Source organism: Hemiscyllium ocellatum, chromosome 20 (assembly GCF_020745735.1).
Source record: "Hemiscyllium ocellatum isolate sHemOce1 chromosome 20, sHemOce1.pat.X.cur, whole genome shotgun sequence".
In the NCBI taxonomy this organism is placed as follows: Eukaryota; Metazoa; Chordata; class Chondrichthyes; order Orectolobiformes; family Hemiscylliidae; genus Hemiscyllium; species Hemiscyllium ocellatum.
Genome location: NC_083420.1, coordinates 22,894,716 through 22,920,010, shown reverse-complemented (window position 1 = coordinate 22,920,010; position 25,295 = coordinate 22,894,716). Strand labels below are relative to the sequence as shown.

At 40.2% G+C, this 25,295-nt stretch overlaps 1 protein-coding gene across 1 annotated transcript in view; it reads left to right on the top strand.

The window, feature by feature from the left end:
- rsph10b (radial spoke head 10 homolog B) overlaps nucleotides 1-25,295 on the top strand; it is an 88,603-nt gene that overhangs the window by 25,073 nt on the left and 38,235 nt on the right. The window contains exons 6-11 of the mRNA XM_060840965.1: nucleotides 2,122-2,242; nucleotides 4,475-4,651; nucleotides 16,174-16,315; nucleotides 17,594-17,718; nucleotides 18,616-18,805; nucleotides 21,491-21,602. Of these exons, the coding sequence (XP_060696948.1) occupies nucleotides 2,122-2,242; nucleotides 4,475-4,651; nucleotides 16,174-16,315; nucleotides 17,594-17,718; nucleotides 18,616-18,805; nucleotides 21,491-21,602 (867 nt within the window). The remainder of the gene's footprint in view (nucleotides 1-2,121; nucleotides 2,243-4,474; nucleotides 4,652-16,173; nucleotides 16,316-17,593; nucleotides 17,719-18,615; nucleotides 18,806-21,490; nucleotides 21,603-25,295) is intronic.

The window sequence follows — 25,295 nt, the reverse complement described above, 5'->3', positions numbered from 1 at the left end:
TCAGGAGATGGGAGAGATAGTAAATGAATATCTCGCATCAGTTTTTGCTGTTGAGAAAGAAATGATGCAAGAAAGCTCAAGGAAATAAATATTGATGTTTTGGAAACAGTTTGCATTACAGAAGAGGAAGTGCTGGAGATCTTAGAAAACATAAGGATAGATAAATCTCCAGGACCTGATCAAGTGTGTTACAGGAAGTTAGGGAGGAACTTGTGGGACAACTGGCAGAAATATTTGCATCATCTGTAACCACAGGTGAGGTACTAGAGGAGTGGAGTGTGGCTAATGTTGTGCCATTATTGAAGAAAGGTTGTAAGGAGAAGTCCAGAAGCTATAGATCTGTGAGTCTGACATCGATTGTGGGTAAGTTGTTGGAGATAATTCTGAAAGATAGAATTTATATGAAGTGAGAGGCAAGAATTGATCAGGGATAGTCAGCATGGTTTTGTGTGAGGAAAATCATGTCTCTCAAACTTGAGTCTTTTAATTAAGTAACCAAAAAGATTGATGAGAGCAAAACAGTACACTTTGTTTACTTGGACTTTAGTAAAGCCTTTGACAAGATTCTGCATGGTAGAATAATTAGTAAGGTTAGAACATGCAATTCAGGGTGAGCTTGCCAATTGGATACAAAATTGGCTTTACGGTGGGAGACAGGGTGATAGTGGAGGATTAGTTTTTGAATTGGAGGCCTTGAGCAGTGGTGTTCCACAGAGATCAGTACGAGGTCCACTTTTGTTTGTAATTTATATAAATGATTTGGATGAGAATATAGGAGGTATGATTAGTAGATTTGAGAATGACATGAAAGTTGGTGATTTAGTGGACAGTGAAGAACGTTACCTAAGATTACAAAGGGATCTTGATCAAATTTGGATAAAGATGAGGTATTGCATTTTGGTAATACAAACAAGTACATGACTTATTTAATTAATGATAGGGTCCTGGGTAGTGTTGTAGACCTAGGGATTTAGGTACATAATTCTTTGAAATTTGTATCACAGGTATGCAGGGTGGTTAAGAAGGTGTTTAGCATGTTTGACTTCATTGCTCAGACCTTCGCCTACAGGAGATGGGATGTCATGTTGGGATTGTACAGGATGTTGCTGAAGCCTGTTCTGGAGTACTGAATGCAGTACTGGTCGCCCTGTTATAAGAATGATATTATTAAACAGAAGAGGCTTTAGAAAAGATTCCCAGCAGAGGAGGGTTTGAGATATAAAAGTAGACCGGATTGGCTGGGTCTTTTTTTCACTGGAGTATAGGAGATTGAGGTTTATAAAATTATGAGGAGCATAGATAAGGTGACTGACAAGGGTCTTTTCCCTTGGATGAGGGAATTCAAAATGAGCAGCATATTTTTAAGATGAGAGGAGAAAGATTTAAAAAGGATATGAGGGGCAACATTTTTACATAGGGAGTGATTCATGTGTGGAATGAACTGCCAGAGAAAGTGGTGGATGCAGGTACAGTTACAATGTTTAAAAGGTACTTGGAAAAGTTCACTAATAGGAAAGGTTTGGACAGATATGAGCCTAGCATAGGTAGGCAAGTTGGACTAGTTTAGTATGGGATCATGATTTGCATGGACTGGTTGGATCAAGGGTCTTTTTACATGCCGTTTGACTCTATAACTCCCCCCATCCCTGCAAACTGCAAAGCCCTGTTTCCTACTTTATCTCATACGTATAGACATTGATATTTGATCCAAATACCCATTATTGGTATGTAAACATGGAGTAGATGCTATTTCACTCTGGGAAGTCTACTTCAAATGCTATTCTATTTCACATCAATATGTGCAGGTTTCAACAATTCACTGGTAATTAGAACTATTGATTTCCACAACTCTTGCTCTCTCTTTCCTCTTAGTACATGGCCAGGAAACAACACTGCAGCATTCTCATTATAGCCTCATCTGATTCAGCACTGACCAGGAACCAAACCAGTTGGGATAGTGCATAGGGTCTTTTATTCAGATGAGATGGGGAAGAAAACTTACTCCCTGTTTGTCAAAACTTACTCCCTGTTTGTCAGGGATGTAACTGAGTATTTAATTCAGGGCAACATCTAAATATTCTGTATTGCAATGTGCTTTGTAATATGAAAATCTCTGTGTAGGTATAAGAGTGGGAATGTTTATGAAGGGCAATGGAAATGCTTTCAACGCCATGGGGAAGGCACCATGAGTTGGATTTCTACCAATGAAGAATACACAGGGCAGTGGCAAAATGGTTTACAGGTAGGATTTCAAACCTGTTAAACATTCTTTTAGTTGAAGATGTATGATGTTGCCAACAGAACAAATTATTCTACAGTTTCAAGATTTTAATTCCCTCAAAATTCACTTGCATATCTCAAATTCCAAGTTGTGTACAAAAATAGAATGAACTTCTAGAATTGCAGTATGTTCAGGAAGGGTTGAGCAACTACTTTCACCACATTTAGTTCAGATTGTAACCCAAATGGGTTGGGTGTATGTGGTCTGAGGTTGGGATTGATGGAGTGCATCTGTGTGACTTTGGTCCATAATGTATACCCCAGCCTTAATTTAAATTTGCTCTTCCCATTTTCTTTAATTCATTAAAATGGGAATTAGAACTGCTGATTTCCATAACCCGTGCTTTCTCACCCCTCTTAGTACATAGCGAGGGAACACACTGCAGAGTTCTCATTGCAGCCCTATCTGATTCAGCAGCGGCCGTGAACCAAACCAGTTGGGATGGCAGCATTACTGGATTGACCAGCATTTATTTCCCATCCCTAATTGTCCAGAGGGCAGTTAAGAGTAAACCACATCACTGTGGGTCTGGAGTCACATATGGGCCATACCAGGTGATGATAGCAAACTTCCTTTCCTAAAGGGCATAGTGAACTTAAAAGTCATCCCTGTCAATCAGCAATGGTTTTATGGTTGTCATCAAACTCTTGTTTCCAGATTATTGTTGAATTCAAATTCCACTATCTGCCATGGCAAGTTTTGGACTCTAGAAATTTACCTGGATTAATGGTCTAGCAATAATACTACTAGGCTATTGCCTACTCCACAGGGGCAAGGCCACTAAGTGGGATCTATAATTGTACCAACAGTTGGATGCTATTAGGGTCCTGAGGGAACAAACTTTAATGGAACCTTTGTGACTCTTGTATGGTAGGGGAAGACGTAACAATTTGGAGCTGCAGGACTGTCTAATCTAGTGGTTGGTCTGGACTCACTCTGTATCTCATTAAGAAATACTGTATCTGCTGTGTTACTGCAGTTATATTATTGAAGAACACTGATAAGACCTGGAGAAAGCACACAATATAAGTTTACTTCCAGGCCAGATACTGCATGGGGAGGTATAGAGTAAATCTCCCTGTACAAGGATTCCATTACAAACAGTTAGTGCAGTTGCAGATAAAATATGTAATAAAACTGTCTCTACACTATCCTGTCAAATACTCAGGAGTTTAGTTACAGCACATATTAGTTAAAGATTAAATTTCCTTCTTTATTGTCCCACTCAATATTTCCAGCACAAGTACCGCAAAAGTCAAATAGGAATTATGCAATTATATCCAAAGGTGCAAACTTGCAGCACTATATTAAGTAACTGTTTAGGTACATTCTACATAGTAGAATAGTAGGCATATAATATAGAAGTTATATGATTATTTATAAATAGAATACTAAGTTCACAGTACAGCAGTATAGCATGAAAGAGACATGAGTTTTTACATATATGTTGATTCTCAGTTTATTCTATTACATTATATATAGAGACATTGCTAGTCATTGATTTATATTTCTCCTAGTAAAATTGTAAAGACTGTACAGATAGAAGATCCATGTGACATATATTATTCAAGAGAAACCAAATTCTGTCCACCAACTATCTCAGAGCAAACTAAATTTGTACAAGTAGGTAAAAACAATGACTGCAGATGCTGGAAACCAGATTCTGGATTAGTGGTGCTGGAAGAGCACAGCAGTTCAGGCAGCATCCAAGGAGCAGCGAAATCGACATTTCGGGCAAAAGCCCTTCATCAGGAATGAAGGCAGTGAGCCTGAAGCGTGGAGAGATAAGCTAGAGGAGAGTGGGGATGGGGAGAAAGTAGCATAGAGTACAATGGGTGAGTGGTGAAGGGGATGAAGGTGATAGGTCAGGGAGGAGAGGGTGGAGTGGATAGGTGGAAAAGGAGATAGGCAGGTTGGACAAGTCTGGACAAGCCATGGGGACAGTGCTGAGCTGGAAGTTTGGAACTAGGGTGAGGTGGGGGAAGGGGAAATTTGTACAAGTGTCTGTACATCTGTTTTTATCAGTATGATAATGTGCAGAATAGATATCAGTAATAGATATCCAGTAACTAAAATTTATGATGTTTTCAATAATTATCAGGTACGCATCATCAATAACTAACAATAATGCATTTTACATTCTCTTAAATGTGTTAATTTGGAGCTTTTATGTTTGACTCTTTTTTGTTTCAGCATGGATTTGGTACTCACACCTGGTTTCTGAAACGGGTTCCAGGTAGTCAATATCCCCAGAGGAACCAATATGTAGGGGAGTTTGTAATGGGAGCCCGGCAAGGGCAGGGCAAGTTCTTCTATGCTAATGGAGCAGTGTACTCTGGAGAATGGGTGGCAAATAAGAAGCATGGTTTGGTAAGTTGATTCTGATAATTACTGACTCTTTTGTTTTTAATTTACCTTTTCCTTTGCAATCATTAACCATGGAAAGGCAGCAGCAAGATTTAGTAATAAAAGATCATGATACATTAACTTTGTTTTTCTCTCTCTCCACAGATACTGCTTGTCCTGCATAGTATATCTAGCATTTTCTAGTTTTACTTCAGATTTTGTAGCACACTTCATACATCATCTTGAAAATTATTTAGCCTTTTTAACTTATCTTCTTAAATTAGTAACTAAAGATTCTGACTCCATTTTGATTTAAAAAATTTGCTTCTTAAAGAAAACACTTTGGTTGGCCCTTGTAAGAATGATAAGGCTGAAATACGTCTTTTTCTGAAAGATAGCATAATGTCTGTCAGTATGGACCAGAACAGACCAGATGCTCTCCCCAGTATTGTAAGGAGATAGCCTAGAGCCAGACATTTATATTTACTTAAAGACAAGTGTAAGGTGCTATGTTCCAGTTGTGATTCAACTAGTCCATCACTAGGCTATAATCAAAACACTCCATATTCTTATAACAGTTATAACACAAAATAAGAATTGGTATAACCTTAACTCTATTGAAATACTAAACAAGATAATGTATAATTTAACCATGAATCATCATTTTTCCATTACGGGGAGCATGCCACAAACATACTTTTTGGCAAAAATGCAATTCAGGAAAGCAGTTTGATTCTCATGGGCTGTCTCTTCCCAGTCTGGAAGAAAGGGACAATCTGCCCCTTTTGATTTTTAAGAGGAAACCTTATTGTCTAAGACTTCACTTTTAGCTCAGCAGTCAGTGTAAACGTTCTCAACTAAGTAAAAGCAAAACTAAAAGCCTTCCTGCGCCAGTGTGAGCCCTGATACCACCCATCATGATTCTTTTGTCTCCTTTGAAAAAAAATACCTAGGGAGAACTTGAAAGCTCTTTACCAATTGCCTGTCTAAAGGAGACATTTCAGCATCACTGTGGCAACATCCCTCTGCAAGAGAAACAGCACAGAACACATCTCTATTAAAGGCACAGTACCATCACACTATTTTGTTCTGCAGTTAGAGACTTGGGATCAAAATTGAGAGAAAGTGTGAAACACTTGGTTGCTCAAAATGGAATTTTGTTATTGGTTGATAATTATGTGCAAAAGCAAACTTTCTCAGTTCTTCATTCAAAGACAAATCTCACCCCAAATTCCTTGAAATAACAGCAGTGTTCAAGTCCTCAAATCCCTGAAAATAGGGTATAAATTCAGATTTTCTCTCTGCAGGGAAATATGTTACCTCTTGACTTAAGAAAGCACTTAATTAATTTTGCCCTGTTTCAAAGAAAAGTGCAGGAGAGCATGCCAGGAGTAGCAGCAAGCATACCTAAAAATGTCAGTCTGATGTAACTACATGATAGAATCATTTACTTGTCAAACAACAAACAAGCATATCCCAGAACCAAAACATTAAATTTGTCCAGTCCTACCCCATCTAGCCATGAACAATTAAACTCTAATGGGAGGAAAAGACTCCATGAATATGTCCATCCTCAATGTTAGGGAAGCTCAGATCATCAGTGCAAAATCAAGGCTGAAGCATATGTTAGTATCTTCAGCTGAAATGCCACCTCAGTCTCCTCCTGAGGTGTTCAAAAGTAAAGATGCCAATCTTCAGCCAAGTAGTGACTGGATATGCAAAAATATGAGCCCTGACTCCTGATAATAGTTCTGAAGTGCTCCAGAACTAGTTATGCCCATAACCCAGCAGGTCAAGTACAGTTACAACATTTACCTGACAATGTGGAAAATTGTGTATGACCTATAACATAGGAGCAGAATCACAGAAACATGCAGAACAGAAATGAGGCACTTTAGTCAATTAGGTCTGTACTCCCAAAAATTATACTTTTGCCTACAGTAGCCCCACTCTCCCATATTAGGTCCCTTGCCTTGAACAAGTGTTCATCTAAGTACTTTTTAAAGGTTATGAAGTTACCCACCTCAGCTATCCTCACATGCAATGCATTCCAGACACTCACCACCCTCTGAGTGAAAAAATGTCCCTTAACCTCCCTCTAAACTTCAAAGTGTGCTCCTTGTTCTTGAACCTTCGACTAATGGGGACAGTTGTTTTCTATCCACCTCAATCACAATATCCCTTAACATAAAGAACATAAGAACTAGCAGCAGGTGTTGACTATCTGGCCCTTCGAGCCTTCTCTGCCATTCAGTAAGATTGTGACTGATTTTTTTCAAGGTCTCAGCTCCATTTACCTGCCCTCTCACCGTAACCCTTAATTCCTTCATTGTGCAAACAAATATTTATGTTAGCTTTAAAACATCCGTCAACTACTTCAGTGGGCAGGGAATACCGTAGATTCACAACCCTCTGGGTGAAGAAGTTCCTTTTCAATTCAGTCCTAAATCTGTTCTCCCTAATTTTGAGGCTCTGCCCTTTTGTCCTAGTTTCAACTGCCAGTGGAAACATCCTCTCTATATCTATCTTATCCATTCCCTTCATAAGATCCCCCCTCACTCTTCTAAATTCCAATAAATATAATCCCAGTCTACTCAGTCTCTCCTCATAAGCTGACCTCCTCAATTCTGGAATCAACCCTACTGGACCTCCTCTGTACCTCCTCCAGTGTCAGTACAGGTACATCCTTTCTCAAGTAAGGAGACCAAAACTGCATGCAGTACTCCAGCTATGGCCTCATTAGCACCTTATACAGCTGCAACAAAAACTCCCTGCTTTTATACTCAATCCCATTAGCAATGAAGGACAAAATTCCATTTGCCTTCCTAACAACCTGTTGTACATGCAGACCAACCTTCTGTGATTCATGCTCAAGGACACCTAGGTCCCTCTGCACAGCAGCATGCTGCAACGTTTTACCATTCAAATAATAGTCCTTTTTACTGTTACTCCTACCAAATTGGATGACTTCACACTTATTAACATTGTATTCCATCAGCCATCATTTTGCCCACTCACTTAAAGTATCTATGTTCCTCTGCAAGGTTTTACAGTCCTCTGCATACTTGCCACTCATCTTACCGTCATCTGCAAACTTTGACTCACTAAACGTGGTCCTCAACTCCAAATTGTCTGTATGAATTGTGAATAATTGCGGTCCCTACACCGATCTCTGAGGCACACCACTAGTTAGTAATTGCCAACTAGAATAGCACTCATTTGTTCTCACTCTGCTTCCTATTAGTCAACCAATCCTCTATCCGTGTTAATACTTTACCTGTAACGTCATGCAAATTTATCTAATGCAGCAGCCTCTTCTGTGGCACCTTGTTGAAGGCCTTTTGGAAATCTAGTTACACTACATCTATTGGGTCCCCATTGTCCACCGTTCTTGTAATGTCTTTATAGAATTCCAAAATGTTAGTTAAGCATGACCTGCTATTCATGAACCTATGCTGCATCTGCCCAATAGTACAGTTTCTATCTAGATGCCTTGCTATTTCTTTCTTGATAATAGACTCAAATAACTTGCAAGAAGTGCACCCATCTCCAGCTCCTCCAAGACCGTGTTAGGGAACTGGAGCTGGAGTTGGATGAACTGCGGATCATTCGGGAGGCAGAGGTGGTCATAGATCAGAGCTTTAGGGAAGTAGTTACTCCGAAAGTTATAGAGAGATGGGTGACAGTGAGGGGGAGTGGGAGGAAGCAGCCAGTGCAGGGACCCCCTGTGGTCATTCCCCTCAAGAACAAGTATACCGTTTTGGATACTTGTGGGGGGGATGACTTATCAGGGGTAAGCAACGAGGTTCAGGCCTCTGGCACGGAGCCTGGCCCCGTTGCTCAGAAGGGAAGGGTGGAGAAAGGTAGAGCGATAGTTATTGGGGACTCAATAGTGAGGGGCACAGATAGGCGGTTTTGCGGGGGCGACAGAGACTCACGATTGGTATGTTGCCTCCCAGGTGCAAGGGTACGTGATGTCTCTGATCGTGTTTTCCATGTCCTTAAGGGGGAGGGGGAGCAGCCCCAGATCATGGTCCACGTTGGAACCAACGACATAGGTAGGAAGAGGGGTGAGGATGTTAGGCAGGCTTTCAGGGAGCTAGGTTGGAAGCTCAGAGCTAGAACGTACAGAGTTGTTGTCTCTGGTTTGTTACCCGTGCCACGTGATAGAGAGTTGAGGAATAGGGAGAGAGAACAGTTAAATGCGTGGCTACAGGGATGGTGCAGGAGGGAGGGATTCCGGTTTCTGGACAACTGGGGTTCTTTCTGGGGAAGGTGGGACCTCTATAAACAGGATGGTCTACACCTGAACCTGAGGGGCACCAGTATCTTTGGGGGGAGGTTTGCTAGTGCTCTTTGGGAGGGTTTAAACTAACTCTGCAGGGGCATGGGAACCTGGACTGTAGCTTTAGGGTACAGGACCTTGAGTGTAGGGAGGTTAGGAACAAGGCATCGATCTCGAAGGAGGGTGCCTGTAAACAGAAAGGTGGCTTGAAGTGTGTATACTTCAATGCCAGAAGTATAAGAAATAAGGTAGGTGAACTTGCAGCGTGGGTTGGTACCTGGGACTTCGATGTTGTGGCCATTACAGAGACGTGGGTAGAACAGGGACAGGAATGGCTGTTGCAGGTTCCAGGGTTTAAATGTTTTAGCAGGGTCAGAGATGGGGGTAAAAGAGGGGGAGGTGTGGCATTGCTTGTCAAGGATAGTATTACAGTGGTGGAAAGGACGATGGAGGAAGACTTGCCATCTGAGGTAGTTTGGGCTGAGGTTAGAAATAGGAAAGGTGAGGTCACCCTGTTAGGGGTTTTCTACAGGCCTCCTAATAGTCCGAGAGAAGTAGAGGAAAGTATTGCGAGGATGATTCAGGAGAAGAGTGAAAGTAGCAGGGTGGTTGTTATGGGGGACTTTAACTTCCCAGATATTGACTGGGAAAGCTATAGCTCGAGTTCGTTAGATGGGTCGGTGTTTGTGCAGTGTGTGCAGGAGGGTTTCCTGACACAATATGTAGACAGGCCAACAAGAGGTGAGGCTATACTGGATTTGGTTCTAGGTAATGAACCAGGCCAGGTGTTAGACTTGGAGGTAGGTGAGCACTTCGGGGACAGTGACCACAACTCGGTGACTTTTACTCTAGTGATGGAGAGGGATAAGTGTGCACTGCAGGGCAAGAGTTATAGCTGGGGGCAGGGAAATTATGATGCGGTGAGGCATGACTTAGGATGCGTGGATTGGAAAAATAGGCTTCAAGGGAAGAACACAAATGATATGTGGAGATTGTTCAAGGAACAGCTATTGGGTGTCCTTGATAAGTATGTACCGGTCAGGCAGGGAGTAAAGGGTCTTGTGAGGGAGCCGTGGTTTGATAAGGAATTGGAATCCCTTGTGAAAGGGAAGAGAGCGGCCTATGTAAAGATGAGGTACGAAGGTTCAGTTGGGGCGATTGAGAGTTATAAGGTAGCCAGGAAGGATCTAAAGAGAGAGCTAAGAGCAGCGAGAAGGGGACATGAAAAGTCCTTAGTTGGTAGGATTAGGGAAAACCCAAAGGCTTTTTATAGGTATGTCAGGAATAAAAGGATGACTAGGGTAGGTATCGGTCCAGTCAAGGATAGTAGTGGGAAGTTGTGCGTGAAGGTGGAGGAGATTGGAGAGACACTAAATCAATACTTTTTGTCAGTATTCACTCAGGAACAGGACACTGTTGCTGATGTGAATATTGAGTCACAAGTGATTAGAATGGATGACCTTGAGGTATGTAGGGAAGAGGTCCAGGGAATACTGGAAAGGGTGAAAATAGATAAGTCCCCTGGGCCTGATGGCATTTATCCTAGGATCCTCTGGGAAGCTAGGGAGGAGATAGCGGAGCCATTGGCCTTGAATTTTATGTCGTCATTGTCTACGGGAATAGTGCCAGAAGACTGGAGGATAGCGAATGTGGTCCCCTTGTTCAAGAAGGGGAGTAGGGATAGCCCGAGTAAATATAGGCCAGTGAGTCTCACTTCTGTTGTGGGCAAAGTCTTAGAGAGAATTGTAAGGGATAGGATTTATGAACATCTGGATAGGAATAATGTGATCAAGGATAGTCAGCATGGTTTTGTGAAGGGCAGGTCGTGCCTCACAAACCTTATTGAGTTCTTTGAGAAGGTGACCAAGGAAGTGGACGAGGGTAAAGCAGTAGATGTGGTGTATATGGATTTTAGCAAAGCGTTCGATAAGGTACCCCATGGTAGGCTAATGCAAAAACTACGGAGGTATGGCATTGAGGGTGCATTAGAGGTTTGGATTAGGAATTGGCTGGCTGGAAGGAGACAGAGGGTAGTAGTTGAAGGTATAGGTTCATTTTGGAGTGCAGTTACCAGCGGTGTTCCACAAGGATCTGTTTTGGGACCATTGCTGTTTGTCATTTTTATAAACGACCTAGAGGAGGGGCTTGAAAGCTGGGTGAGTAAGTTTGCGGATGACACGAAAGTCGGTGGAGTTGTGGACAGCGAAGAAGGATGTGGCAGGTTACAGCGGGATATAGATAAGTCGCAGAGCTGGGCAGAAAGGTGGCAAATGGAGTTCAATGTAGCTAAGTGTGAAGTCATTCACTTTGGTAGGAGTAACAAGAAGATGAATTACTGGGCTAATGGCAGGCTACTTGGTAGTGTGGATGAGCAGAGGGATCTTGGTGTCCATGTACACAGATCTCTGAAAGTTGCCACCCAGATAAATAGTGCTGTGAAGAAGGCATATGGTGTACTGGGCTTTATTGGTAGAGGAATTGAGTTCCGCAGTCCTGAGGTCATGTTGCAGTTGTATAAGACTCGAGTGCGGCCTCATCTGGAGTATTGTGTGCAGTTTTGGTCGCCATACTATAGGAAGGACGTGCAGGCATTGGAACGAGTGCAGAGGAAGTTTACCAGGATGTTGCCTGGCATGGTAGGAAGATCGTATGAGGAAAGGCTGAGGCACTTGGGGCTGTTCTCATTGGAGAAAAGAAGGTTTAGGGGAGATTTGATAGAGGTGTACAAGATGATTAGGGGTTTAGATAGGGTTGACAGTGAGAACTTTTTTCCGCTAATGGAGTCAGCTGTTACTAGGGGACACAGCTTTAAATTAAGGGGTGGTAGGTATAGGACAGATGTTAGGGGTAGATTCTTTACTCAGCGTGTTGTGAGTTCATGGAATGCCCTGCCAGTAGCAGTGGTGGACTCTCCCTCTTTATGGTCATTTAAGCGGGCATTGGATAAGCATATGGAGGTTATTGGGCTAGTGTAGGTTAGTTAGGCTTTGGTCGGCGCAACATCGAGGGCCGAAGGGCCTGTATTGCGCTGTATTTTTCTATGTTCAATGTTCTATAACTTCTTTACTATAAAAGTTAAGACAACTGGTCTATAATTCCCCATCGTTTGTCTACAACCCTTTTTCAAACATTACATTTGCTAATTTCCAATCTGCTGGAACTGCTCCAGAGTCCAGTGAATTTTGGAAAATTACCAGAAGTGTACTTGCTATTTCTCCTGTCATCTCTTTTGATACCCATCAGGGCCAGGAGACGTGTCTATCCTTAGCTCCATTAGTTTGCTCAACACTACCTCTTCCTTAATAATGATTGTTCCCAGGTCCTCAACTACCTTCACCTCTTTGTCAATTACTGGTATGTTATTCATGTCTTCCACTGTGAACACCAACACAAGATACCTATTCAATGCCTCAGTTATTTAATCATATCCCAAGTCTAAATGCCCCTTCTCATCCTCTAAAGGATCAACATTTACTTCAGCCACATTTTATATATTTATAGAAACTTTTGCTGTCTGTCTTTGTATTCTGGTGCTAGTTTTTTCTCATGTTCTATCTTACTTTTCTTTGTAGCTCTTTTTATGGCTTTCTGTTGACCTTTAAAGCTTTCCCAATCTTCTAGTTTCCTGCTGATCTTGGCCACTTTGTATGCCTTCTCTTTCAATTTGAAAGCCTCCTTTATTTCCTTAGACACCAATGGCAGTTTACCCCTTTTCTTACAGTCCTTCCTTTTCACTGGAATATACCTTTGCTGAGTACTTTGAAAAATTACTTTGAAAGTCCTCCAATGCTCGTCAACTGCCCCAACATAAAGTCTTTGTTTCCGGTCTACTTTTGCCAAGCCAGTCCTATTGTAGTCTTCCTTGTTTAAGGAAGGTATTGGATTTTATCTTCACACTCTCTATTTGTATTCTAAATTCAACCATACTGTGATTGCTCCTTCCAAGAGGATTGTTAACTATGAGGTCATTAATTATTCCTGTCTCATGATGCAGAACCAGATAACCAGAGCTTTTCCAGCCTCTCTTCATACCTGAAATTTCCATACCAGGCAACATCCAGAAGTAGTTCATTTGGGCCATTAGCTCTGCTAATCAATAAGAGCATGATTGGTCTGATACTCTTCAACTCCAGTTTCCTACATTATACCTAAAACCCTTGAATCCCTAACTGATTAAATATCTGTCCATCCATGGCTTTAATATATTTAACAACTCAGTCTTGATAGCCCTAGGCAGAATATAATTCTGCAGATTCACTTCAGGGCTAAATTAATGAAATGTTTTATTGGCTCACAAAAAATTATTCCTTATCTATAAATTAAAAAGGCAAACGTTATTCTGAGATTATGCCCTACCGCAAAGGTAAACAACCTCTCGCTTCTATCTTTTCAATTCCCCTAAGAATCTTACAGGTTTCAATAACGTCGCTTCTCTTTCTTCTGAACTCCAATGTTTATAACCAACATACTCAACCCCTCCTCATAAGAAAATCCCTCCATACACAAAAAGAACCTAATGAATCTTCTCTGGCCTATGTCCAATTCCAGTATATTTTTCCTTAGATAAAGGGACCACAACTGTTCAGAGTATTCCAGATGTAGTCTGACTGTGTCTTGTTTAGTTGCAGCATAGCTTCCCTGTTTTTATATTACCTTTCCTTTCAAATAAAGGCCAACAGATACTTGCCTTCCCTATTACCTGCTAAACTTGTATGCTAGGTTTTGCAGCTCATACATTAGCACTTCCAAATTCTTCTGTGCTGCAGCCTTTTCAGAGCCCAGTTTTCGTTATTTAAATAGTATCCAGTTCTTCAATTCTTCATGATAAAGTGGATACCATCACCTTTTGACAAATTAGATTTCATCTGCCAAGTTTATTGCCCACTCACCTAACCTGTTTTATATCCTTTTGTGGTCTGTGTCATCCTCACAACTTGCCTTCCCACTTATTTTTGTGTGATCTGCAAACTTGGCTATGGTATATTCATTTCTGTTAGCTACAGCATTAACATATAACATATGTAATTGTGATCCCAGCACTGGTTCTTGTGGCACTCCACTAATGGAATCATAAAAGATGCCCTCTTCATCCCAAATCTCTGCCTGTTAGTTAGACAATTCTCTATTCGTACCTATATACTACCAATCGGCTCTCTTTAAGGAGTCTCATGTGGGTACTTTATCAAACACCTTATCGAAATCCAAATATATTTCATCTACTGGTTTCCTTTGCTTATTAAATCCTCAAAGAACTATATTCCAACTGTGTAGTTTGTGCTGTCCATGTAACACCCTCAGTCCTGGAAGAATGCTGTCTCGTTTTTTTTTCCGGACCAGTTGTACATGGTAGAAATGACAAATAAAAAGCTGCTACTACTGCTACTACTACTACTACTACTACTACTACTAAATTTGTCAGGCTTCTTTTTCTTAACTTAGACATTCTTTGCTATGAATCATAATCTTTGTTCCTCAACCAACTTTGCTGCTAAACTCCTTTTCTGGTCCATTCCAGCCTGCTCTGCCCTCATCCCAATGTAATTAGCCTTATTTAAACTGAGCAAAGTATCTTACAAACCAAGTTTCTCATTTTCAAACTGAATACTAAATTCTACCACGTTACGGTCACTGTTGCCTAGGGGATCTTTTATTCTGAGATCACTTATAAAAATCCACCTCATTACATACATTACCAGATCCAAAATAGCCTGATTTCTGATTGGATCTGCAATATACTATTCTCGGAAACTATTCCCAGTTCTAAATATACTGTATGAATTTTTTCTCTTAGTTGCATTTACTGATTTGATTTTCCTAATCAATATGATTATTAAACTCACCCATGATTAATGTACTGCCTTGTTTATATACCCTAATTATCTCTTGATTTGTTTTCTTTCTTACAGAACAGCTACCCTTAAAGGATCTAAAGACTATTACTATCTTCTTCCCTTGTTATGTCCTAGATGTGGAGGTGCCAGTGTTGGACTGGGGTAGACAAAGTCAGAAGTCACACTACACTAGATTATAGTGAAGTGGACTTCACCTGACGAAGAAGCAGTGCTCCAAAAGTTTATGATTTCAAATAAACCTGTTGGACTATAATCTGGTGTTGTGTGACTTCTGACTTTGTTTTATCCTACCTAGCCCATACAGATTCCATGTCATCCAATCCTGACCATTTTTTACTATCATACTTAATCCATCTCAAATGAACAAATCTACCTGAACATCCTTCCCTTTCTTCTGGTCCTTTTGAAATGGCACAGAACCCTGAATGTTTACTTCGTAGCTTTGATCTCCTTGCAACTGTATTTGTGTAATTGCTAAAGTTTTGCCAATTTACCATTCCCCCTTCAACCTTCGGCTATTGTAGCTTTTTTATATTTGTACTGTCTGTTGCTTTCTGTTCCATTCTGGATATCATTATCAAAGTCAATGCCTTGCAATGCCACCATATTCTTTTGCTTCATAAACCTACATATCCCTCTCCCAAACCCTTCCAAATGCTAATTAGTTTAAAATCCTCAATGTAGTAATAGTTACTCAACTCACCAGGGCACTGATCTGAGCACAGTTCAAGTGAAGCTGATCAACCAGAACTCCCTTCAATCCAAGTACTGGTGCCACTGCCTCATGAACTGAAACTTATTCGGTTTTTAAGCTGTGCATTTAATTCCTTGATTTTATTTACCCTATGCCAGTTTGCCTGTGGTAACACTGTGATTATTATCTCAGAGGTTCTGCTTTTCAGCTTAGCTCCCAAATGTCCAAAATATTTCAACACAATCTCCGTTCTAGTCCTATTAATGTTGCTAATACAAACATTGATTAGGACAGCTGATCCTTTTCAAAATCCCTCTCCAGACTTGAGGAGATGTCCTTAACCTTGGCAACAGGCATGCAACACAGCATTTGGACCCGTGCTCTCAGCTGTAGAGGACAGTATCTATCCAGCCAAATGATGGTTTAGCCATTTGGTGAAAAAAAAACTCTATCTAAATAATATATTCTGTATCTAGATAACAGTTCTGCTCTCTTGAAAATTATACTGATCATCTAATATAAAATTTAAACATAAATTGCTGTCTCTCTTGCATTTGCTGAAAGTTTAAAATATGGCAGTAAGTCTGGGAAAATGCACCATTATTTTCTCCAGATTGATGTGGTGTGCTAGATAATTGATATTCAGTTTAGCAGAAGGTATTTTCAAACTAATTTCACCATTTTAAATCAGGTTTTCTACCTTTTGTACTATTAGGGAACATTCATGTTGAAGAATGGCCGTACTTTTGAAGGAAAGTTTTTGGAAGATCATATGGTAGAGTTTCCTGAACTTTCAATAACTGGAATGAAGACACCGGACCTTGGTACAATGCAAACCAAATTGTTGCTTGAAACTGGTAAGAAGCTTTGCAGAAATATCAATCTGCCACTTGTGGAAGTGCTCAGTTTCCAAAGCATAATATAGGCACAATCTGTACCTTCTTCTCGACCCCCCCAACATATTGTTGGTGAGCATTTTGAAAAGAAATTACATTTTGTTCTAAACTTGCCCCATAATAATGATAGCACAATTACTGCAATACTTAAATAACACAAATGACTTATGCCATAATAAATGCCATGCCTACCAGTTTACTTGTTTCGTGCTGAGAAACCAGTGGAGCACATTCCAAGCTTGGAAATGCATGTTCTGGAGGTTGGGGTTGGTTTACAGCACCAGAGTGGTGTAAACCCTCCCCAATCCTGCACAGCTAGGAAGCTGTGAGGTGATGAGGTGGGGAGGGCTATTGTCAGGAAGCAAAGTGGCTTGGGCCGGTAACAGCAGGAAAATTGTAACACTTGATGGAAAAAAAACACCAAAACAAAAATAAACAGAAAATATATTTGCAAAATGTTTGTGGATCTATCTTTAAGGAAAAATCTTGGAGATTTCAGCTATAGGGAGAGGCCGAATAGGTTGTGGCTGTTTTGTCTGGAGCGTCAGAAACTGAGGGATGACATTATAGAGGTTTCTAAAATCATGAAGGGCGTGGATAAGGTAAATAGACAAGGTCTTTGCCCTGGAATGGGGGAATTCCCTGGAGTAGAGAACATAGGTTTAGGTTGAGAGGGGAAAAATTTAAAAAGAACCTAAGGGACAATTTTTTCAGGCAGAGGGTGGTGCGAGTATGGAATGTGCTGCCAGATGAAGTGGTGAAGGCTGGTACAATTACAACATTTGAAAGGCAGCTGGATGGATATATGAAAAGGAAGGGGTTTGAGGAATATGGACCGGGTGCTGGCAAATGGGACTAGATTAGGTTAGGATATTTGGTCAACATGGATGAGTTGGGCCGAAGGACCTGTTTTCAATGACTCTTTAGTAGTTTAATATAATGAGCCTAATTTTTACCTATTCAAAGCCACTCCCCTCACACAGAAATTGGACTCAATATGTGAATTGTGGTATATCCCCAACTAGCTTCAAGAGGGCTAAAACATAATGGAAGGTACCTATACCACCAGGTTTAGCCCTTGGAATTAATGGAAGTAATGCATTATAACAATGCTGTAAACATTGGAAGCTACTACAATATTTAAAAGTTCTTAACATTTGCACATCTATAACTACAGTTAATAAATTATTTCAACATCAGTAAAAAGGAATAAAAGTTCAATATTATTTTCTACGATAGATAATATCAAGGGAAGTATTTCAAAGGGTGTCATTAAATCAGTTCTGGAACGCAACGTGGAACTTGATATTGCTTCACTTTTGGCGATGATTCCAAGCGAAGATGTACAAAATGAGCGAATGCAGGTAAAATTAATTAAAGCAGATTTTGAAAGGCAGTGCCATTGTTTCAGTACCATAAAGGATGTCAAGTAACCCTTAAACCAATGATTTGTGGCACTACCAGGTCTCAGGTCACCAGTCTCCTACGATGTAGTCTTGGGACACTGGTTCTAATGCCATTTTCTTGTAATATGCCAAATCCCACATGCCTGCAGTCTGTTTGCCCTGCTTTTCTCTTCTTATGTAGCGTCAACAACCTTTTCTGCTCTTTTAGATTCAAAACCTCTCACCTGTTGTTTCTGATCCTGACCACTTCGTCTACTCAGGCACTGCACATTGTTTCTCACTCCAGCCTTAGGATAATTCTGCTGTGTTATCTCCACATTCTCTCCTGTCAATTTGCATATACAATATTTAATTTTTATTTACCACTGGGTAATGATGTAACTGTGTATCATATTGGGATCATAGCAACCCATTTGTTAATTAAGAATAATCTATACATTGAGTGTTTATATGCAGAATTTATTGGGATTATTCACATAATGCAGATAGCTCTATAAATTATTAATTTGGATGCTTCGTAATCAGTCACAGTATTAGAATTATTTATCTGGTTTGATATTAATGTAAGTTAGCAGATATTTTCCATCGTACCCCGACACACTCGATTGATCTTAACCTTGTGACAGTTCTTCACTCAATCAGTTGCTAAGCAATAATTCCTGTGTTTCTAGCCCAGTTCCCACTATGCAGCCATGTATTCCTTAGACCTTCTCATTCCATGCATTAGCCCTGCTCTCATTCCTAGTCCAATTCTATCCCACCATCTTTCAAGGATCTCTAATCAAATACATTTAATAAAGTTACTTATTAGAATGAAATAATATGTGACTTTAAATTTTGATTTTATTTGTGCAGCTAGAGTACACTACTCTTCGATATTTATCAGAACTGAGGAAAATATACATTTTCTACAGTAGCCTGGGACATCAGCAAACACTGGATAATACTTTCTTAATGAGCAAACTCCAGTTCTGGCGCTTTCTGAAAGATTGCAAACTTCATCATTATGCCCTGAGTCTGGCTGACATGGATAGGATCCTTAATGGTAATTAAATCTTCTTTGGAATACAAATCCATCTCCTTTCACTCAGTTGTTCTGCATGTTGATACTAATGTGATGTAGCAAGAAAATAGCGTCTTCAGCAAATCAATTACTCTTTAAGAAAGATGGCATGGCTCGTTAGACTTGCATGAAAACTCATGTTCAAAATTTACGAGGGAGTGTTGATAGAGTACATACGAAGAAAATATTTTGGTTGATAAGAGGGTAGGTAACAAAAGGACACAAATTTAAATTAATTGCCGAAAGAGACAAGGGAGGATGAATGGAATCATTTTTATATGGAAAGTTTATATGATTTGGAACACATCTATCCAGAAAGATAATGGGACCAAATTAGAAATTTTCAGAAGGAAATTGAATACTTCCCAGTAAAGGCTTTGTATGAGGCTTGAGGTGAGAGTGTGGGGAGAAGCTCTAATTGCGTAGCTCTTTGAAAATGCTGAATGGCTTCCTATTGTGTTGTAATCAATGACTGTTACCTAAATTTAGAATAATGGACAGTCAAGGTAATCAGATAGAAATAGTCATTTAGAAATATTGAATTTGAGTGTTGCTGAAAAATGACACATTTGTTGAAGATCTTCAGCTAATGCTCATCAGGACATTTCACAAGAACACAAATTAAAAGGGAAAATCAACATTTGTACTGCATGAAAGGAGAATTTGGTTACTAACTGAACTCTGATTGGCAGAGATATTGCCATGGAGAATACACCATGGGCTTTTGCTAGCAGATTATTGCAGAAGTGAAGTTCTAACCTGTATACCTAATATTTATATATTGAAATGAAAGGTAATATTTGGTATCATATCACATGGGGACTAGCTACAAAGCCTGGTAAGAAACAAGTCAGTACTCTCTTATACGCAATGGAAGATTTTTCACATGATTTCCTCATCTGGCAAGGGATTGATGCAGAAGCAGCTACATATGATGTTGTAATGAAAGCATTTGATAACTATTTAAGTTTTGGAAAATCACAATTGCTATAGACTCATAGAGACATTCAGCATGGAAATAGACCCTTCAGTCCAACCACTTCATGCCAACAATAAACTAAACTAGCATCACCTGCCCGCATTTGTCCCATATCCCCTCCAAACACTTCTTATTCATGAACTTAACCAACTGTCTTTTAAATGTTGTAACTGTGCCCAGATCCACCAATTCGTCTGAAAGTTCATTCCACACACGAACCACTGCCTATATAAAAAGGTAGCCCCTTATGTCTTTTTTGAAATCTTTCTCCTCTCACCTTAAAAATGTGTCTGCAAGTTTGAAATCCCCCAGTCCAGGAAAAAGACACCTGCCATTCACTTTCTCTATATTCCTCATGATTTTATAAACCTCTATAGAGTCACCCCTCAATCTCATATGCTTCAGTGAAGAAAGTCCCCGGCTATCCAAAGTTAAAAATCACACAACACCAGGTGATATTCCAACAGGTTTATTTGGAAGCACTAGCTTTTGGACCGCTGCTCCTTCACCAACCTGTTGGAGCATAACCTGGTGTTGTGTGATTTTTAACTTTCTCCACCTCAATCCAGGTTATCAATCCTCTCCTTATAACTCAAACCCTCCATTCGCAGCAGCATTCTGGTAATTTTTTCTGGACCCTCTACAGCTTAATAATATACAACAGGGTAACTAGAACTGGACATTGTATTCCAGAAGAGGCCTCACCATCATCCTGTACAACATCAACATGTCGTCCGAACTCCTATACTGAAAGGTCTGAACAGTGAAGGCAAGTGTGCTAAACGCTTTCTGAACTACCCTGTTACACGTGATGCAAACATCAAAGAATTATGTACCTGAACCCCTAGGTCCCTCTTCCATAGCACTGCCCACAGCCCTACTTTTAATTGTATAAGTTCAGCCATTGTTTGTTTTACTCAAGTGCAATATTGCACATTTATCCAAATCAAGTTCACCTACCACTCATAACCTTTGACCCAATTGTGACCTTAGATAACCTTCTTCACTGTCCATTATACCACCAATGTTGGTGTCATCCACAAGCCAATAACCATGCCATCAATATTTTCATCTAATTTTCATTTGGCAAGTTTGTTAAGATAGTTGAATATTAATATAGCAATATTAATCAGGTCATTTAACAAACAGCAATCCCTTTAATCTTGTATCTCATTGCTGCCTAGTGAGAAACTCACTATACCACTTGTCGAAAGCATAAAAGGTGGTCTGAGATATTCTATAATGTCACACCCACCTTGCCAGACATCTCGTCTGAATCTGCTGCAAATCTTGTTCAGATCCCTATAAAATTTCATCCTAGATTCTAACCCCATGGGAATTAAATTTATGACACAGGTAAAAGGGAGAAAAGTGGCCCACCATATTGCCATCCATTATCATCCAACAGCATAGACTAAAATTAAGATATCAATTAAAGTGCAAATATCCATCAACATTTGTAAACTATGAAGATTAGAATTTAAGCAAAATTTACAAAAGCTACATTGGAACCTTTTTAACTTTCTGAGAATCAAGGTTTCTGTATTTGTTAGATCTGAATTCATGAACTGTGGTGCTATGAATTCAAATTAATTAGAAGATATTAATATTAATATTAACATTATAATATTTTAAGCATTCTCCAAAAAAACATATAAATTAAGCTATTAATTTTTTGATTGTTGCAGGAAAATTTACTACCCTGGAGGAAACTCACTCTCCATTTGATACATTGTTGCTGGGGAAGTTCCTGAGCTATATTATTATCCTGGCATACCATATTTACCACAAGACGCATGAGTAAGTCACTTATATTTTGCTGCTGTAATCAGCCACGTTCTTCCCACCTCTTTTGAGTTGGGTATTAATGCATTAACTATATTTTGGAATTACACTTTGAGGGATCTGGAAGGTGGATCTGGAAGCAAAGGTCCAAAAATGGGAGGGAAACCAACTGGATTCTGCATGGACCAGGGTGATAATGGGACTCCATTACCTGACCAGGCACATTAAGAACCAAGTAATCTCAATCTTAAGGGTACTGTTCTGACTAGGTTTGGATCATTCAGCTAGTGTATAGGGTATTTATTAAACCAGGGGGCTGTCTGTGAATTAATGGAGGCTTCTTAGCTGCACACCTGGTAACCTTCAGATCTGGATATTCCATTCAATAGTAATAAACAGCTGCAACCACAGGGTTGCCCTAGCCCTTTTAGTCCTCTTTTCTCCTCAATTTGTGGCCAACAACAAGGAATGGAGTCCCCTTTGTGCCCTGCTTATAAACTTAAACTGCACCTATTTCAGACAGTAGGGCTGTCGAACTTTCACTGCTGGGTGGATCCAATTGGCCATCCAGATGTGGAAAGTGCCTCCCTAATCTCCATTGGGAATCCACTGCTGGCAATCTCAGTTCTCAATACATATTTCATCCCAATGAAGTGTTTGGAAGATTCGGCAGTTAGTGCTTATTATACATTTTGGTTTTGAATCACACTATTTTAGGATCTCTTGATGTGCTACAAACATAAATATATTGTCCATGTATGTCAACGCTGTAACAGTATTGGCTATTGAAAACCATTTGCCTTTGAAGTTTAATTCTACGTAACTATTCCTCCATTTCCAAACAGCCAGCATCCATCTAATTCAAACGTTTAAGTATACTGATGTCAAGATGGGTTAATTAAGCGTTTTGTTTTAAATGTTTAAGAGCCTCTTGAATTGAACAGGAGAATGGCTATGTAAAGTGGTCTTCCACCAAAGATTAACTATTTTCATAAAGTCATTAATTTGAAATAGCAAATATTTCATTATGCCTGAGAATTTTTTAAGTTCACTCATGAGTAGAGGGAATTACTGGCCAGTACAACATTTATTGCTCATTCTTAATTAGCCTTGAAAAGATTGTAATGAGTTGTTTTTTTTTGAACCACTGCAGCCCTTGGGATGTTGAGACACCCATAGACCAGTTAGGAAAGGTGTTGCAGAATAGTGAAGGAATGATGATATATTTCCAAGTCAGTGTGGTGTGTGGCTTGAAGGAGAGCTTGTAGGTAATGGTGGTGCTCCCATGTATCTGCTGCCCTATCCTTCTAGATGATAGAGTTTGGGGTTTTAGAATGTACTATCTAAAGAACCTTGATGAGCTATGGCATTACTTCCTGTAGATGACACACACTGCTTTCACTGTACTGGTGAAAGGAGTGAATGTTGGAGGTGAAGATGGGACCAGTCAAATGGGCTATGTTGTCTTCAGTGGTGCTGAGCCTGTCGAATGTTATTGGATCTGCAATGTGGAGAGTATTCCATCACAATGCCTGACTTGTGCCAGGTAGATAGTGAGCAAGTTTTGAGGAATCAGGAGATGGGTTAATTAATGCAGAATTCTGTTTGTGACCTGCTAATTTAGCCAGTGTTTATTTAGAATCATAGAATAAAATCATAGAGTCCCTACAGTGTGGAAGTAGATTATTTGGCCCATCGAGTCCACACCAACCCTCTGAAGAGCATCCCTGTAACACTGCTAATCCTCTTAGCTTGCACATTCCTGGACGCTATGGGCAATTTAACATGGCCAATTTACCTAGCCTGTACATCTGGACTGTGGGAGGAAACCAGAGACCCAGAGGAAACTTACGCAGAGATGTTGAGAATGTGAAAATTCTACACAGAGAGTCGCTTGAGGTGGAATCAAATGCAGGATCCCTGGTGCTGTGAGGCAACAGTGCTAACCATTGTGATGTCCACTGGCTGGTTCAGTTCAGTTTCTGGTCACTGTTAACTTCCAGGATATTGCAAAAGGGAAATCCAATGATGGTAATGCTATTGAATGTCAATGGGAAATCTTTACTTTCTCTTTTTTTTGAGCTGGCCATGGCCTGGCATTGTGTGGCATGAAGATTACTTGCCACTTGTCAACCCAAGCCAGAATGCTAACCAGGTCTTGCTGTAATTGGACACAATATTGATTCAATATCTGAGGAATCGTGAATATTGCTGAACATTACACACTCATCAGCAAACATCTCCATCTCTGAGGGAAGGTCGTTATTGAAGCAGTGAAGATACTTAGTCTTGGACACTACCTTGAGGAATCCCTGCAGTGATGGCCTGTATTTGGGATGATTGACCTGCATCAAACACAATCATTTTCCTTTGTGCAGGATATTACTCCAACAAACAGAGTTTTCTCCCTGATTCACATTGACTCAAGATTTGGAGAGTTACTAGATAATGGAGTCTGCTAAATGCTGCTTAGATGTGCAACTTGCCCACCACCGAGGTCAGACTCAATGGTCTACAGTTCCCTGGCTTGTCTTTACTGCCCTTCTTAAACAATAGCACCACATTTGCCAACCTCCAGTCTTCCGGGACCTCACCTGTGACTATCAATGATACAAATATCTCAGCAAGAGGCCCAGCAATCACTTCCCTGGCTTCCCACAGAGTTCTTGGGTACACCTGATCAGGTCCTAGGGATTAATCCACCTTTAACCGTTTCAAGATATCCAGCACTTCCTCCTCTGTAATCTGGACATTTTGCAAGATATCACCATTTATTTCCCTACAGTCTATATCTTCCATATCCTTTTCCACAGTAAATACTGATGCAAAATATTCATTTAGTATCTTCCCCATTTTCTGTGGCTCCACACAAAGGCCGCCTTGCTGACCTTTGAGGAGGTGCATGATGTACATGTTATTGGAAAGGCAAGGACTGATTCGGGTTAGTCAATATGGCTTTGTGCATGGGAAATCATGTCTCACAAACTTGACTGAGTTTTTTGAGGAAGTAACAAAGCAGATTGATGAGGGCAGAGCAGTAGATGTGATCTATATGGACTTCAGTAAGGCGTTCAACAAGGTTCCCCATGGGAGACTGATTAGCAAGGTTAGATCTCATGGAATACAAGGAGAACTAGCCATTTGGCTACAGAACTGGCTTAAAGGTAGAAGACAGAGGGTGGTGGTGGAGGGTTGTTTTTCAGACTGGAGGCCTGTGAGCAGTGGAGTGCCACAAGGATCGATGCTGGGCCCTCTACATTTTGTCATTTACATAAATGATTTGGATGCGAGCATAAGAGGTCCAGTTAGTAAGTTTGCAGATGACACCACAATTGGAGGTGTAGTGGACAGCAAAGAGGATTACCTCAGATTACAACAGGATCTGGACCAGATGGGCCAATGGGGTGAGAAGTGGCAGATGGAGTTTAATTCAGAAAAATGCGAGGTGCTGCATTTTGGGAAAGCAAATCTTAGCAGGACTTCTCACTTAATGGTAAGGTCCTAGGGAGTGTTGCTAAACAAAGAGACCTTGGAGTGCAGGTTCATAGCTCCTTGAAAGTGGAGTTGCAGGTAGATAGGATAGTGAAGAAGGTGTTTGGTATGCTTTCCTTTATTGGTCAGAGTATTGAGTACAAGAGGTAATTAGGCCACTGTTGGAATATTGTGTGCAATTCTGGTCTCCTTCCTATCTGAAAGATGTTGTGAAAC